At 42.2% G+C, this 17,356-nt stretch overlaps 1 protein-coding gene across 7 annotated transcripts in view; it reads right to left on the bottom strand.

The window, feature by feature from the left end:
• Window positions 1-1,640: 1,640 nt before the first annotated feature.
• LOC140596726 (mast/stem cell growth factor receptor Kit-like) overlaps window positions 1,641-17,356 on the bottom strand; it is a 73,992-nt gene continuing 58,276 nt past the window's right edge. For 4 of the 7 annotated variants that reach the window (XM_072745206.1, XM_072745207.1, XM_072745209.1 and 1 more), the window contains exons 10-22: window positions 15,732-15,913; window positions 14,415-14,521; window positions 14,195-14,321; window positions 13,804-13,908; window positions 13,606-13,716; window positions 12,264-12,414; window positions 10,282-10,373; window positions 9,451-9,578; window positions 8,235-8,357; window positions 4,592-4,703; window positions 4,380-4,479; window positions 3,909-4,014; window positions 1,641-2,850 (exon numbers count right to left, since the gene is read on the bottom strand). In XM_072745206.1, the coding sequence (XP_072601307.1) occupies window positions 2,722-2,850; window positions 3,909-4,014; window positions 4,380-4,479; window positions 4,592-4,703; window positions 8,235-8,357; window positions 9,451-9,578; window positions 10,282-10,373; window positions 12,264-12,414; window positions 13,606-13,716; window positions 13,804-13,908; window positions 14,195-14,321; window positions 14,415-14,521; window positions 15,732-15,913 (1,573 nt within the window). In that variant the 3' untranslated portion in view covers window positions 1,641-2,721. Of the gene's footprint in view, window positions 2,851-3,908; window positions 4,015-4,379; window positions 4,480-4,591; window positions 4,704-8,234; window positions 8,358-9,450; window positions 9,579-10,281; window positions 10,374-12,263; window positions 12,415-13,605; window positions 13,717-13,803; window positions 13,909-14,194; window positions 14,322-14,414; window positions 14,522-15,719; window positions 15,914-17,356 lie in introns of all 7 variants that reach the window. The other 3 variants (XM_072745203.1, XM_072745204.1, XM_072745205.1) reach the window with 1 other exon arrangement.

The following is a 17,356-nucleotide window of genomic DNA, read 5'->3' as shown; positions in this document are numbered from 1 at the left end:
CACATCCCAATGTTTATAGCAGCAATGTCCACAATAGCCAAACTATGAAAAGAGCCCAGATGTCTATTGAAGATGAATAGATAAAGAAGAGGTGGGATATATACAATGGACTACTACTCAACCATCAAAAAATGAAACCTTGCTATTTGCAATGATGTGGATGGAACTAGAAGGCTCAGAGAAAACAATTATATGATCTCATTTGCATGTGGAATTTAAGAAACAAAACAGGATCAGAGGGAAAGAAAGGAAAAAATAAAACAGGATGAAATCAGAGAGGGAGACAAACCATAAGAGACTCACTCTTAAGTACAGGAAACAAACAGGGTCACTGGAGAGGAGAGGGGTGTGGGGGAATGGGGTAACTGGGGGATGGGCATTAAGGAGGGCACAGGATGTAATGAGTACGGGTATTATATAAGACTGATGAATCATTGCTCTCCCTCTGAAACCAATAATACATTATATGTTAATTGAATTTAAAGAAAATTGAAAAGAATTAAAAAGAAAGGAGAAAAGCTGGGGCCAGTCAGGGAACTAACTAGAGCCTAATAACACAGGGGCTGTCGACGGGCTTTTAACTCAAGATTTCACACAACGAAAAAGTCTAAATAACACTGAAAACATTCAGAAAGAAAGGACTTCTTTGTTTTGTGGTCAATTAGCATTCATTCCTGTCTGTAATATAATAATGGAAAAAGCTTGGCAGAAATGTGGGTGCTTTCACAGAAAATTGAAGTGTTCCTGGCCACACCATTCCCTCCGTAAAAGGATTCTTCTTCATTGTAGGTCGCACCTTTCACCTTTCTTCCTTTTCCTTTCTGGAGAGAACTTCTGTAGGTTTGGACGCCACGTCAATAAAGAAAATCAAAACTGATGGTGTTTTATGTGCCTAACTCATTTTTAGGAGGATTCTGTGGTTCAGGGTTGTTGTTTGTTTCAAGATGGGAGGACTCGCAGGCCCTGGACAGGTTTCCCTGGTCTGGACAGTATTTCCTAATCACAAAGGATGCTCCGGCCACAGGACAGGACCCAACTAATTGGCACAAATCACCTTCCTCCAAGCAAGAGACAGAGCTTAACTGTTCCAGAAGCAAGTGAGAATAATGGTTGAAGGGTAGAGCATGAACATCTCATGATGGACCAAAACTCTTTTCAAAATCCAAGCCAACAAGAACACACACCAGTGTCTTGGGAGTCCTCATGTCAACCCTGTGGATTACTTTACAGTTCACGTTCATTTTTAGGCAATCTCTTTCAGGAGGAAACATGCCAGTTATATCAGACTGAACCACATGAAATTGCTATTTAGCTATCATTTTGCCCACAAAAACGGTCATTTCACACAAATCAACCTAATTATAATCATAGCAATGCGTAGTATTCTCAAAATGTTTCCTATATTTATTTTTCAATTTACACGGGGACACTGGGTTGCAAAAATAAAAGGAGAAAATACAGCACATACTAAATTCTTAATATATCTGTTGAATCTTCAAGTATATAAATCCTAGTGATGCGACGGCCTTGCTCAGATCCTAGGCCCGCCAGGAACAAACTTTCTAATGTCAGAGTGAATGCACTTTAACACTCTGAGGTTGGGTTTCACTAAGCTTGAAGAAATAACCAAACAATTCCACTTGATTTATATATGTACATTTTTATTAGAATTCTTCAGAACTGTCAACAATTGGACAACATACCAGGAAGAAAAAAAAAAAAAAACACATGGAATACCAACATCCTTTAAACTTGCACCGCTTACTTATTTACACATAAAGTTACTGTATATATAAAAAATATTTTCAAGGACTCATGGGCTTAGGAATATTCAAAAGACATTATTGCTACATTCAATATTAAAAAAGAAAAAAAGAAAAAAGAAAAGAAAAAGCACGGTTTCCTTCAATCCTGTCTGGCTCTTCATCTATTTCTACAACACAGCAGACTTGAGCCAGGGTCGTATCCAGAAACTACATCTTGTGGGTCTCCGCCCCCCTTCAAATATAGGAACATGTACAATTTATAGATGAGTATATACAGATGCTGGCTGGGGAGGCCTTCTCTCCAATTCTCAGCGTCCTAATAGCAAACTCTATTTACAAACCAGGTCAGTAGTACAAAGGCTCATGCACAGCAGCGAGTCTTTATTCATGCTCAGGGAGCATTTTTCCATGGCCTATGTCTCATTCCCAGCATGAAATACTAGATTTCTTAAGCCCAGACATTCATAAGCTTCTGCCCTTTGTTCTAATAACATTCCATTTTCCACATCAAGAGATCAGGTTTCAGCTTCTAATCTTGCTGCATCATCATATCATTATGGATGGTTAGGAGGCCCAAAGGCGACCACTGCCATTTATTCAAATAAACTATCAACTGTGCTTTTCAAACAGAAACTGGAGAAGCCTTGGAAAGGACTCGGGGTGTCTAGCCCATTCCATCCTCCCTTGCTCCAAGTCTGTATTATTTTTTTTTCATTAATGGGGGCTGCCTTGCTATTGGGAATACAATATGCAGTCTGAACTCTTACAACAGGATGGTGGCTGATGACAAAAGTCACTGGCCACTAGTTAGAGTGTGCTTGTAAAGAGGGAGGGACAGAGGGGTGTCCGCTACCCTGGAATAGGATGCAAGCCGAAGGAGGACAGAATAACCAGTATAGGAACCAAAAGAACAGGGATCGCTCTTGTTGGGGAGACCCCCGGCACTCCTCCTGCTTCACACATCTTCGTGTACCAGCAGAGGCTGGGTGGAAGACGCGCTGCTGCCCACGGAATTGATCCGCACGGAATGGTCCACCACGGGGCGCTCTGGGTTGGGGCTGCAGTTCGCGAGGTTGGAATAAATCTGAGGAAAACAAGTCCACAGTTAATATGCCAGTCCCCACAACGGACACAGCAACCAGGGGGGGGCACATCTGCATTCTCAGATCACAAATAACTCACAAAGCTTCTTAAGGAGAAGAGATTTACAAGACTTTCACAGCCAAAACCCCATATTGATGAAAGAAAATATAAGCTTTGTCTTATTCTTCGTTTCCCCCAAGGTCTGATGCATAAGAAGTGATGGCCAAAAAAAAAAATTTACTTTTTTGCTGGGACACATATGGAAACAAGTACTATCTAACCTATTAAATGGGTTTCTAAACCTCTGTAGCCAACTATAACCCAATGGCTGATGTCATTTACTGGGGAATGGGTGGCCTTCCCAGGGGCCCTCTGCTGAGAATTAAACATATAGGTGGGGAATGCTGTTTAATTTGAAACATGCTCTGACACCCAAAAAGAGCAAGCTTTAACCCCAAAATACCAGTGGTATGCTTTTAGAAAGGATAGCTCCAGGCCAATCCATCCAAAAAGCAGCTTTAAAAAAATCTGAGTTAAAGTAAGGATCACTAATTCTTCCGTAAGAGGGGGAGGAGAAATAATGGATTTGAGTTTTTGAATTCCACCCCTGCCCCCCCAAATCACTGGCAGGGATCTCCCAAACTCAAAAAGCTCTTCATGCTATATGGCTTGTGGGCATGACAGCTAGCTGCCATTTCTGGCTATGCTTGTTTGAGCAGAAGGCTTATTTCACTGCCGTAACAAGCTGTCTTTTCTGTGCTTTTATTCTAGTTCATGTTACCCCAACCGTCCCAAGGCTGAATGGCCCGGACACGTGAGGCAGAGACCACGCCGACCCCATGATCAGCATTTGGGGTGGGGAGGAACCATGGCAAATCTGTATGGCAGGCTCAGGACAGGGGTTGGCCCGGAAGAACCTGTTTCATTGCCTTCCTAGACTCCCCGAAGCCCAGTACACTGCTTAAGCCAAGGAGAGAAGGGGTGGATAACAGAACCCCCCGAGCCTGAGAACCCCAGGAGAAAGCAGGGAGGTTCTATGGCTGGCGGGAATGAACTCACATGATTGGTGCTATCTGAAATCTGCTTCTCAATTAGCTGCACGATCTGCTTGAACGTCGGCCTTTTCAGGGGATCAGCAACCCAGCACGTCTTCATGATGTCATACCTGCAGAGCGAGGACCATTTCCTGTCACTCCTCAACGCCCTTAGCCTGGCTTCTCATGGTGCACGGTGTCATGCGACAGTCTCAAAAATAATTCCAGGGCCATGCAAACTGGACGTATCATGCATGAACTAAAACACCGTGCATGTGAAAGGCTGCTGAAACTTTCTGCATATTTGGTGACAAGAGATTATGAAAAGAAGCTACAAAAATGACATTTGATCACGACACGTCATAGGAAGGAACCAGGAGACACTGCTGTTTCAAACCATGAAACCCTAGTGAAAACCCTCAACACTCAGGTTTCGGTCTTTGAAAAGGAAAATAAAAGGGGAAGCATGATCTGAAGGAAATATCTCGGCCCTTACATTTCAGCAGGTGCATGCTCAGGGCTGAGCATCCGGAACCCTTCCTTGATCATCTTGTAGAACTTTGAATCGACTGGCATCCCAGGGTAGGGGCTGCTTCCTGAGGCACAAACGGTTTGCAAATCAGCATTAATAATAAGCAAGCAGGACCCTGCTAACCCCTTAAAGAAGAGCTCTCGCCCAACCAAGGTGCCTTTGCCCAGGCGTTTTACCTAAAGAGAAGAGCTCCCACAGAAAAATCCCATAGGACCAGACATCACTTTCAAATGCGTACACACAGTTGAAAATGCTCTCAGGGGCCATCCACTTCACAGGTAGCCGAGCCTGTAATGGAAGCACAACAGATCCGGCAATGTTAATTAAGAAGCTCAAAAAAAAAGAATAGAAAGTATTCCTACAGACATCGCTCCAGCTGAGGGGGTGAGGGTGAGAAGGTGACGGCCATCTCACAAAGGCCTTTTACCCTATGACCTCAGAGGACTCCTCCCCACTTCTGAAATAGGTGGCTCACATGGTACTACCCTCATCTTCAAGATGGGGACATTGAAGGACACCTGGGTGGCTCAGTTTGTTAAGTGTCTGCCTTCGGCTCAGGTCATGATCTCGGGGTCCTAGGATCAAGTCCCACATGGCACTTCCCGGCTCAGTGGGGAGTCAGTTTCTCCCTCTGCAACCCCCACTCTGCTCATGCTGTCTCTCCCTCTCAATTTCTCTCTTACAAAATCTGTAAAAAAGGCGGGGGGGGGGGGCACCCTGAGTCCATACAGCATGGTGGTTAAGAGCACAGATGTCAGAGACAGACACACGGGTTCTATTCTTGGCTCCACCACTGGCCTTGATTAACACAGATTTGTTAGTTGCCACTGAATATGTTTTCCCTTTTTTCCTTAATAAGAGAAACATGGTCCTCCTACAATAAAAACTATACATTCCCAGCTCCTTTGCGGCTTAGCAGAGCCATGTGACTCAGGGTCAGGTCATCTGTTGGAAGATAAGAGACTTCTAATAAGACGTGATAAGAGACCACTAAGTGGGAAGTATGATATGGCAGGTGCAGGGAAGCCTTCTTAAGACATGGCTGGCGTGTGCCCTTTGCTCTTTTCCTTCTTGTCCCTCCTCCATCCTACCTCTGACTCTGGTGGCTGGCTATCTGGTGGCCATCGTGGCCCAAGGAGGGCCACACCAGCGATGGTAAGAAAATAGAAGAGTAGATGGACTTGGTCCCTAGTGCTTCACAGAAGCTCTACACCTGCCCTGGCCTATGGCTACGACACTTCTTTGACTCTTCTTTTGGGTTTTCTCTCACATGAAACCCAAACTATCCTTTACAAATACATTGCAAACGTCACTTAAGTATCTGTAAGTAAGCCTCAATATGTTCTTGTGTCAAGAAGAAATAACGTTTCAAATTTCATGAGTCATTTTGCGGGTTAAATGAGATCGTGTGGGTGGCCAAAGGTGCTTAGCACAGTACTGCTGACTCACTAATCTCTAAGCAATTGCCTCGCATAAGCAGACACACAATGAACAGTAGGGGCTTATGGTGACCATGACTATTCCAAGGTGGCGAGCGGCAGTTCGGGTTTTAAATTCAACAGCTGAACCTCACATCCCAAACCCTTTCTGCTAAAATTGAGCCAAACTTGCTGTGACTATTCCTCTTATAGACACTGTGGGTTCTTGGATCTTAATCTACCATAAAAAGCTACATCAATCCTTCTCTTAATCCATTTAGGGTTGAAAACTGGGAAGACCATCTTTTTTATAGCGTTAAAGTTATTTTAGCCAGCAGGAAAAAATAAAGTAAGAAAGAGAGCAAGTGGGTGCCTTGGTGGCTCAGTGGTTGAGCATCTGCCTTCAGCTCAGGTCGTGACCCCAGGGTCACGATCAAGTCCCGCATCGGGCTCCCCATAAGGAGCCTGCTTCTCCCTCTGCCTGTGTCTCGCCTCTCTCTGTGTCTCTCATGAATAAATAAATAAAATATTTTTAAAAGATAGGAAAAAAGCCTTCTAGTATCCCCTTCCCAGATTTTATGCTAGTAGTCCCATGGGGGCTCTTAACCTGAGACCTACTACCGGTGTCTTGGGTTCAGGGGCCTGTGAAAGACCTTTCTGAGAAACCGACACAGGGACATCTCAGTGACTGGATATAGTGAATTTGGGGTGGTAACAAGCTGTGTGAGCTTGGTGAGGAGAGATTTGTAATTGGTTAGTTCAATGGCCCTGAGCTGGAGCCCCCGATCTTGAAGCCAGGTGGGACCTAACCCATCCTTTTTCATTCCAACTATGGTCACTAACCAGTAACAAGCTAGTAAGAAGCTGCAGCCTAACAACCACTGTCATGATTATTTATATTCCAAATCAGCCATCTATAAAGAACAGTTCGGAAGAACAAGTGCCATGTATTAGCTGCAACGTGGCTGGCACTGTTTTAAGCACTTCACATAGATTAACTCATTTAATCCTCACAACGTGATGAGTCAGGTGACAGTTATTATTCCCAAGAGGAGGAAAACAAGCAAAGTTGAGAGGCACTGGGTAATTCTTGCCAAATAATAACACACAGCCACTTAACGATGGAACCAGATTCAAACTGGGGTAGACTGGGTCCTGAACCTGCTGCCTTCCTCCTCGTGCCCTTCATTCTTTCTTCCAATACTGCATGGACCAGAATGGAGAGAACTTGCTTCCATTAACCCTCATAATGATGGAACCTAGTTTTAGAAGAGGTTTATTCGAAATGCATGCATTGAGGGGCACCTGGGTGGCTCAGTGGATGAAGCATCTGCCTTCAGCTCAGGTCATGATCCCGGGGTCCTGGGGTCGAACCCCTGCATCAGGCTCCCTGCTCGGGCTATTTCTCCCTCAGCCCCTCCCCCTTGCTGGTGCTCTCTCTCAAATAAATAAATAAATTAATTAATTAATTAATCAAACAAGGAAAGAAATACATGATTTGATCAGGAAGTAAAGCCAGCAGCATTTCTACAAAACCAAGTCAAGTACAGAGATGCCATGGTGATGGAGGAGAAAATATTACATTATCATAAGGCACATAAATAGTTACCTCCAGAAATAAATCTGGACTGGGGAAATGGGCCTGGGCAAATAGATGTAGAAGAATACATAGATACAGGACTATATGGCTTCCCATACTAATGGGACGTTGCTCTGGAGATCGTGGGCTCTGGTTTCAGCCTTTACCGACCTGTGTCATCTCAGACTTAGCTGATGCTTATTACTAAAATATATAAAATAGACTGAGTTTTAGTTTCTCCAACGCTGAAAATGTGAAGACACTGCACTCCAATGCCAGGGGCTTGTTCTGATGCTACATGGAGAATTGGCAGGGACATAAAGCACTTTGAAATAAAATCACTATGTTCTCTAACCCAATTATTACTTACGAACCTATTTAATATGCTCTCTATTGATTAGAAGATCCAACATTCTACATACCTAATTCTGAACATTATCTTAGATTTTAATCTTTTGCGCATAGCATGTCAATCTCCAAGTTAAAATTCCCCTGCTGTGACCTTCAGGCCCACATTTGTTTCACTTGAACAAAATAGAGTTCATTGCTATTCTCAGGCTATAATGAAAATTAAGGCTATTTCTGTTTCCTTCACATGCCCCATAATTACACAATTAGAATTAGGAATTCTATTATCGGAATGTTAGTTGTAGTAATGTTCAGCCTACCATGCAAATTTTGCTGAAGTACACTTAATTTGACTGCTAAAATACATGGTATCTCAAAGGTAGGATTTGCATTAGGAAACTCATAAAAAGCAATTCTTAGAAAAACTTGAAACTAAAATCCTTCACTGGACTGTCAAGCAGAGTGGGTACTCACGTTTCCTTTGACCACATAATTAGAATCATTCTTGATGGCTCTGGCTAGACCAAAATCACAAATCTTTGTGATTCGACCATGAGTAAGGAGGATATTTCTAGCAGCCAAGTCTCTGTGAATACACTATTAGGAGAGTGGGAGAGAAAAAGAAAACCATTTACATTTATTTTAAACTCTTCAAGAATGAAAACTCTGTTCAACACGAGAATGCTGCTATGTCACACAAATCCAGTACCTTGGCTTTGCCTTGAAACTCTTCGGTGCACCAAAAATAAAGATCTAAATTATGCTCTGAATGATGTTCAAAATTTGTGTTTCACATCGTTTAGGACCTTAATTACGATAATCACTTTCCAAACCAACTCGAATAAATTTTTTTTCTTCTTATGACTTGCTTTCATTCATAGGAAAATACATTATAAATAGTCGTATCATATTTTTTAAACCAAAACCTCATTTTTCATGCTTCTCTTTGTCCTTTTATAGAGTTTTTAAAATGTCTTTGCAACTCCAATTTGATGTCTCCCGAGGACACAGGGAAGAGGCTCTTTATTTCAGCCATCCTATATCCCTCTTTTAGTTTCGTAATTGTTTGGAAATGTCACCAATGACACTTAAGGGTAGGATCTGTTCCCTCCTCCTGGTCTGCTAGTCTCATTTGCTACTGAATTCCTCTCACCCTTCCAGAGACCATGTTCCTTGCTTTGGTTCCTTCGTTCTCTTCCCATTTCTACCTTTGTCCCAAATGCTTATTATTCTCTCCGATTCCTTATTCCCCCACACTTCATGAAGCCACACGATATCTGAGGCCCCTCTTCAACAAGACCCAAGCACGTGCTTCACCAAGCACTGCAATTGCATGAGGTACCTCCTCCCTTTGCTGATGAAACCATTCTCTATTTTCTAAGAGCAGCTCCTGTATTCTAAGAGCCAGGATTTTTAAATGAATCTGCTGCATTAAAAAAAAAATTCATAGAAAGTTCATTTAGACAGGCTTACACTTTAAAGCTTATAAATGAGAATAGGAATTCCAAAAAGATAGCGGTTGGAACATGAAGAAATGAAATTTCCCCTGTTTTAGGTTACCACACTTCAAAACGACACTGTGCATTCTAACTATGAACTCTAAAATGCGCCGCTGGGGTTAGGGGGTTTTGGGGGTTGGCACGGCGCGGGGGGGTGGTGGCAATACTCCTCGAGAACCACTTCCACTCACATTCTTCGAGGCCAGGAATGCCATGCCCTTGGCCACCTGGTAAGAAAAGCTCAGCAAGTCCTCTAGATCTAGAGCCAACTCATCATCTTCCATGATGGCGGGAGTCACATCTCTTTCTATGTATGAGCCTGTTAGGAGAAGAAGGACTTTCTTAGCAATTAAGCCTCAAAACTTGGAAAACAGAAGACAGCACAACAACAATACCAAAGGTTGGTAATAAGGAACTGATGTGACCGCGCAGGCAAGTCACCCACCTAGCGTTGAGGAAAGTTAAGTGCCCAAGCACCAAGTTAATATTCACAGGCTGGGGCTTCAGGGGAGAAGGATGGTGGATAAATACACAAATCTCCTATTATTTTCTTTTTGATGTGTAAAATACATAGTTGATACACATATATCTTCATTCGTGCAGTGAGATGCTCCTATACGATAACGAACACTCTCTCACCCCAATGCTCACTTGGAACCCTGACCTGCCACTGACCAGTGGCTTTGCCATCGGGCCCTCCTAGAAAGGAGAACCAGGGGAATCCCTGGGTGGCTCAGCGGTTTGGCGCCTGCCTTTGGCCCAGGGCGCGATTCTGGAGTCCCGGGATCGAGTCCCGCGTCAGGCTCCCGGCGTGGGGCCTGCTTCTCCCTCCTCCTGTGTCTCTGCCTCTCTCTCTCTCTATGACTATCATAAATAAATAAAATAAAATAAAAATTTAAATAAAAAAAAAAAAAAAAAAAAGAAAGGAGAACCAGTCACTATGGGGCATGGTAATGTATTTCCCAGCAGTATGAGTAAGCCTTTGTAAATGAAGCTGTTTTTATTATTTGATAGGTACCCACCTATTCTTGCAGATCTCCTTTTGTCTGCCTTGGTTGGCACAACGTAAGAAACGCCGGGTTTCATGTCCATGTATTCATTAGTACTGTCGCTGCTGTGAGAGATGAAATATCCATCCATCAAATTATGACTGAATAAAATGGGAAAATGGGGGAGTTCCCATGGGGCAAGCTCTATCTCCCCACTGCCTTTTTACGTAAGAGGCTGATTTTATTCAGAGAAAGTATTACTAGGTTTGAATGAAGAAAAGCTTGTTCATTATACAGGAGTTTTTAATATTCAACATCAGGGCCCGATGCCCAGGAATGAGACGGTCTCTTTTGTGTTCATAGATGGGACTCAGGTTAGAAATGTCCCATCTCTTGACACCAGAGGTGTAATGGGAAACAGAGAACCATAAACAGTATCCCCTGTTCCCTCAAAGTCTCTAAATTAGCCCCAAGAGACAAGATGAAAGACACAAGAAAGACGAGAAGAGCAAGAGCTCTGAGATGTGTGATGGGGAGGAAGGCAGGGATCGCTAACATAGAGCGACTGATGGAAGAAGGTTTAAAAAAACCAAGTTTAGTTCAGATAAACACCAATAATTTGGATGATTTTCTGAACCATCTGGACCTCTTGAATCTGCAACATTTGGCTGGAAAGTCTTCAAGATTTCTAGTACTTCCTGCTTCTGATTAGCATAGAAACACTATGACAACAATCTCCTTCAGAGTGTGCTGGTGGTTCCAGTCCCATATGGGATCCCAAAGCACAAAGAACACGACATCGGATGGAACAATTTGAGCCATTATTTCAGCAAGTTGAAAAACATGTATGGGGCCAAGGTTTTAGAAATAAGGCAAAGTGGCTCATTTATTCACATAAGGAGCATATGCTCTGGAGAAACTAACAAAAGGTGGTTTGTAATGTGTTTTTACTACCACTTGACACTACCCAAGTCTATAGGACTAAAAAAAAAAAGGAAAATGAAAAGGCTTCACCTGGGGTGAAGAAACCCTTTAGTCAAGGGGTACAGAAAAGGTCTTTAAGAAGTAACCACCCATCAATAATAGTTGCTGAGGCCTTCTTGAGGGCCTGGAGCTAAGTTTAAGAAACACAGTCTTGCCATCTCAAAACGTAGGGGACAGAACGAATAGAAAGGAGAGGAAAAAATCCACCACACAACTTCAGAAATATAAAGTATAAGGGATTGGGCATGATGAATAGGATTTCTGTTGGGCTGGGTGCATCTAGGAAATCTTTCTCAACCTTTGGAAAGAACAGGCAAGGCCAGGCAGAGAGGAATCCTATTCTGGTTGTTAAGCCACACTAATTGTTCTTAAAGGAATCTGAAGCTCTTTGTACGTCATTCAAATTCAGAAGGATATTAAAGAGGAAAAGAGATGAAAATAAGGTACAGAATTTTTAAACACGTGCTAGAATCGTGCCTTTTTATAGCATGACTGAGTTTTTTTTTTTTTTTTTTTTTTAAAAAGAAGGGCAAGGTATACGGAAATAATTCAGCGGTAGATGGTGAGAAACCTACGTGCAGAGATATGTTCAGAGCTCTTTTGCCACTCCGTTAAAGGTTTTCGAGAAATTTACCGAGACAACTTGACAGACTTTAGCATTTTCCCTACAAACAGTGTCTCACTGCAGAGATCCATACAGTACCAAGCCCAACAGAATAAATGAAAGGACACACGAGAATAGAGCCCTGATAAGTGAAAGAATTATTCAAGTGAACAGAACACTTTGAAAAAAAAAAAACTAAAGATGCATTAAAAAAAAAATCAATAAAAATCTAAGTTCAACACTATTTAAATCTTTACAAACGCTATTCAAACTTCCTAAATTGTTGACGACACCTAAATGATTTAATAATTCTGATTTGGCGCCTCAAAGTACCTCTGTTCATTTGTTTAAAGAATCAGCCTTGATTGCAAACCCTTTCGACCCCCTGAACTGCCTGTTGACAGCTATTTATGTAAATCAGTCTTACCAGGAAGACTCCTTTGAATGCAGAAGGTTCTTATAAAGTGCCACTTCTCCGTGATCTTCCTGCTTTGAGCAAATAAATGAATCACGTTTCCTTCGCAAAAAATTCAAAAGATCACCATAGCAACAATATTCAGTAATGACCAAGGTGGGCCCTGCAGATATGTAAGAGAAGGTTAAAGAGAGGTGAGCTCTCTAGACGATCCTGCCCCCTTTAAATAGACTCAGGGGCCATCATGACCGTTTTCATTCAGGTTCATTGATAAGGCAAATACTTAGCAGGCTTAGCAAAAACCAGCATTCTGAGGAGGACAACTCAACAAGTAAGCCTCCTTTTACCCCTTCCTAAGTGAGGTCAGTGCTCGGGGCCTGGCCTGACTTACATCCAAGTTACCAACTTTCAACAATATCCTACGATCATCATAATTTCCTGCACGAATCCTTCCATCCACTTCGGTCTGCAACAGGGCTTCACGCCCTCTCCTCATGTTATTATGGAAATGATGAAGGGCAGAAAGTGCAGCCTCAGAGGAAAACCAATGGCACGGGATGGCCAGCTGAGATGACCCTGGAGAGGGTGAGCACCTGGCACGCCAGGACACCACCTGCCTTCTGAGCACTACCGGCCACCAGTGTTTCCAGGGCTGTAATTAAACCTCACGCTGCAGCTCTGAAGTCAACAGGCACCCGATTAACTTGGGCAGGAATTTTTACCAACAGGTCATGATGTGGAAGCAACATTTATGGGGCTGTTTTAAGAAGTAAGTTAAGCTGTCAACTTGACCGTGAACCTCAATACATCTTGAGGAATGGCTCATTTTACACATCTCTGTTCCTTTAGACCAAAAGGTTTTCTGGAAACATCACAGAAATCCTTGATGGAAGGCTCTACCTCAGAATTGCTTCCAACTGGAAATTTACTTTTTTTTTTTGCCCAGGTGAAGTGTTTGTCTCATTTGGTGTGTACTGGAGAACTTGCAGGCTTCAAAGTCTATCTTTAATTATGGATAGTAACCCTTTAGTGACTAGATATGCTCCAGTAAAATAGCTTGAAAGATAAAAGAAAAGTTTTCTGGAGGAGATGAGAGGTTCTCAAGATCCTCAAGAGGTTGATACTGATGCAACGCCCATGACAGTAACAAGGGTATGTCCCCATGATGATAAAACTCAAATATACATTCTTAAGAATGGCTTTTGGGGCAGGGGTGTGAAACATCTACAAGAGGTAACAACCCGGGTAAAAATCTTGCAATAAGATATAACCAAGCACTGTCGAAATCATATTAAAATCTCCCCTCTTTAGATAATTTGAAAGATAATGAAAGTTAATTTGGTCATGGCCCTACCTCCAACGGTGCATGCTCCAAGAAGATTCACAATATTCATATGATTACCGAGGTAACTCAAGACTTTAAGCTCAGACATTAGTGCTTCTCGTTCGGTTAAATGGGCACTTGCTAAAATCAGAAAAAAAATTTCATTTTAGCAAGAAGCAAATTTGGCAAGCCAATGTTGAGGGCATGCAGCCACCTGCAGAAACTTACGTTTGAGCATCTTAACGGCAACGGTCATGGCCGCATCCGACTTAATCAGGCCATATGCAGTGGCTTCAACCACTTTCCCGAAGGCACCAGCACCCAAAGTTTTCCCTGCAGAAAGGAAGAAAAGAGTAAGGGGTGGTGGTAGGACCAAAGGAGCATCTGGGTAATTTCAAAGTCAACAATCAAGGAATTGTGAAGGAATTAAGGACAAATCCAGCTAGAGACATTTCTCTATAAGGTGCTTTATGTGGAATCTATCAAAAGTGATGAAACTTCACAGAAAATACTTATTGTCTCAGTTGGAACAGAACAAAGGAAGCTAATGGGGTTCCCTAAAGTCATTGTTACATGTACACAAAAAAGGTTACATGGAAAGCCCCTGTTTCATACTGACCAAAGCTCAGCCTGTTTCTGGGAAACTCCCATTTGTGATCGTAAGGAAGCTGTGTTGGGTCTATGTAAACATAATTGTTTCCATTGATCTCCTCAACAACCTTCCACTGTACTTCATACATGGGTTTCTGGTCGGGGGAGAAAAGAGAGACAAATCATCTTTTAATGAATAACATCTCGATCATTATAGCACTTAGGGTAGAGAACAAATGAATGATTACCTGTAGATATTTGTAGGTAAGAATCATCACGATAATGCACATCATTCCAGCTGCGATCACAAAGCCAATCAGCAAAGGTGTGAACAGGGTGTGGGGATGGATTTGTTCTAAAATGAAAGGGGAATGTGGAATCACAACGTATTAGCAGGGGTGGAGCTTCATGACAACCACCTGACCCCAAACTCACCCATCCCCCACCTTACAGACCATGGCAGGATTCAAAGCCAAGGGCATCTCATAAACTCCTTGCCTTGCTAATACTACCTTCCTCTGGTTATTCAAAGGGATCTCTTGAAGGAACAACTTCAAACCAGACTACTGTGGAAGTTGAGATTTCTGTAGCCCACAAATAATTTTATGGCTGTTTTGTCAATAAAAAGCAACATTATAAATGAGCTTTGTATTTCAACTAAATTCCTGCCTTGGACAACTTTAAGAAGTTTCCTTTACGGATAGTTATATTTTCTTCCTTACGCTTTCCTGTATTTTCCAAATTTTCTACACTGATAAGAATTTCTTTTACAACCAAGAAAATATCTTTAAAGTGTTCTTTTCATTGCCTGAGGGGGGGAAAAAAAACCTGTGATGAAGAACAATGTAAGATTCTTGCCCTCATTACTCAAAAACCGGAAGTATACCACTTATTGGCACACATCTTTGCCAACTCAAGAAAACAAAACTAAGCCCTGGGAATGTAGATGCCCAGCTTCTTTGTCTTCCAGCTTCATACCAATTCATCAATGTATCCACAAGGATCATTTAACTTAATGTTCAGAGGTAGTCCCTCATGAATCAAATCTGACAGACACGAAAGAAATGGCTCACTGACGTAACTTCATAAAAGGCAATGTTAACTTTCTTGTATAGCATCCAGCAATGTGTTCAAATACACGATTTTCAAGGACTAAAATTTTAAACTCAATTTAAAAATTTTAACTGCCCTAATTCTGGTTATATCTGGCTGTGAAGCAAATATAATTCCCTATTTTCTTTCCCCGCCCCTTTTCAGTAGGAATGACTGGAAATACGCAATTCACTACATACACACACACACACACACACACACGCAAGCGTACATACATACGTGCATATACACATGTAAATATATATGTATGTGGTTAAAATCGCTGCGTACATGTTATTAACAAACTAGTACAGGATGAAACGTAGTGAGTTTGATGACAGCATGGTACAATGTGGAAATTACCAGAAATGACATGGCCATTGATGGAATGGACTTAATCATGATTGATATGGCAGGCAGAGCCTAAACATCCCCTTAAATTGGATTAAAAAGAAATATACCTTTGCTGTTACCTTTAAATGCAAAGTTAAAAAAGGCAGAACTCCTGCCTACATTGTTGTAAGCCCTACACTCGACTGTGCCATTGTGCTTGAAGGCACTATAATCGATGGAACTCTGAACCACTAGTTTTCCAGACGGTGACAGAGACGAGTTTTGCATCTGCACATCCATTGGCCCAATAGGGACAGAACATCTAGAGGGAAAAGAAAATAACAGCCCGGATTTACTCTAGGAAAATCAATCAATCAATCAATCAATCACATTGGAATTGGCATACATTTAAAACTAAGGGAGTGGGTCATAATCAGAAATGTCCTTTTTCAACCAAGGGTGTGAGGATGCATGAGCACTCCCCTGGCGCCGTGAGCAAGAGAAGCAGGGCCGAAAGGAAGAAATGGGGAGTGAGACAGGAGTTTGAATCTGGATTCAAATACCTGTTTTATTGACAAGCTACTTAAAACCCTCCAGGACTCCGTTTCTACAGCTAGAAGGTCGGGATGGTAATACCCACTTTGGAGAGTTACGGAAAGGGCTGGAAATGAATGGAAGAAAGGGAGCTGGCACACAGTAGACCTTTATAAAGTAACTGTGAAAGGGTACATGCGTGAGGGTTGAAAAAAGAGCTTAGAGGAGGAGAGAGTTCAAGTCTACAAGGATGAAGACAGAACATCTAGAGGGAAAAGAAAATAACAGCCCGGATTTACTCTAGGAAAATCAATCAATCAATCAATCAATCACATTGGAATTGGCATACATTTAAAACTAAGGGAGTGGGTCAATCACTTTGGGGAGCGGCCCCCCAAATCCCAGCAGCTGAGATCCTGATCCAGGTTTTAGAGGGAGACAGAGGCCGGACCACTGGCTTGTACTCCAGGTAGCAAAGCCCATCCATCAGGGGCTGGACCCCCATTTTAAATTATGTCCCCCATATACCTAATATTTTTCTATTCCCTTATACCTTGCTTTATTTTTCTCATTAGCACTTAACTGTTTATTTCATCTTTTGCTCACCTCTCTCTACCCATTAGATATAAACTCACAAAGCTGGGACTCCGAGGTGTGTTTGGCTCACTAGACCAGGGTATGGCATACAAGTGGCACCCCATAAATATTTGCTGTATGGAGAACAGTAACTGCTGGGGTTACTTCCACTGTAGGGGCTTTTCCAGGGGCCTCGGGTCCTTCTTACTGTTCCCCGAAGAAAACATTCCACTAAAACGCCGCTGAAAACAACAATCCTACGTAACCTCTTCCAACGTGTTGTGATAAAAAGGACTATTCTGTGAGAAATAAAATTTCTATTATTATCCTGACTATTCAATTGTGATGTTACACTGGGCTTTTAAAGCCCGAGCGCAAAATAGCATTTGATGGATAAAAACAGCCATGGTGACCCCATTTTCATCTTCAGGTAATGTGAAAGGACAATTTAAGGCTTAAGTGCAGATTGGAAGGGAGAGGAAGCACCCTGCCAGATGTGCTCTGCTCAGGGGCCGGGCACCTAATCAAGGAGAAAAAAAAAACCTTTTAAAAACACGCAGCTTACAAATGCTGTATGTATGTTGTAACTGCACGATCATTACTTTTTGGTAACTTGGCAATTAACTTCTGAGGCAATTTTTTTTCATGAAAACTA

This window comes from Vulpes vulpes, unplaced genomic scaffold, assembly GCF_048418805.1.
Source record: "Vulpes vulpes isolate BD-2025 unplaced genomic scaffold, VulVul3 Bu000000637, whole genome shotgun sequence".
In the NCBI taxonomy this organism is placed as follows: domain Eukaryota; kingdom Metazoa; phylum Chordata; class Mammalia; order Carnivora; family Canidae; genus Vulpes; species Vulpes vulpes.
The sequence above is the reverse complement of the archived record's forward strand: the minus strand, read 5'-3'. Positions and strand labels throughout refer to the sequence as shown.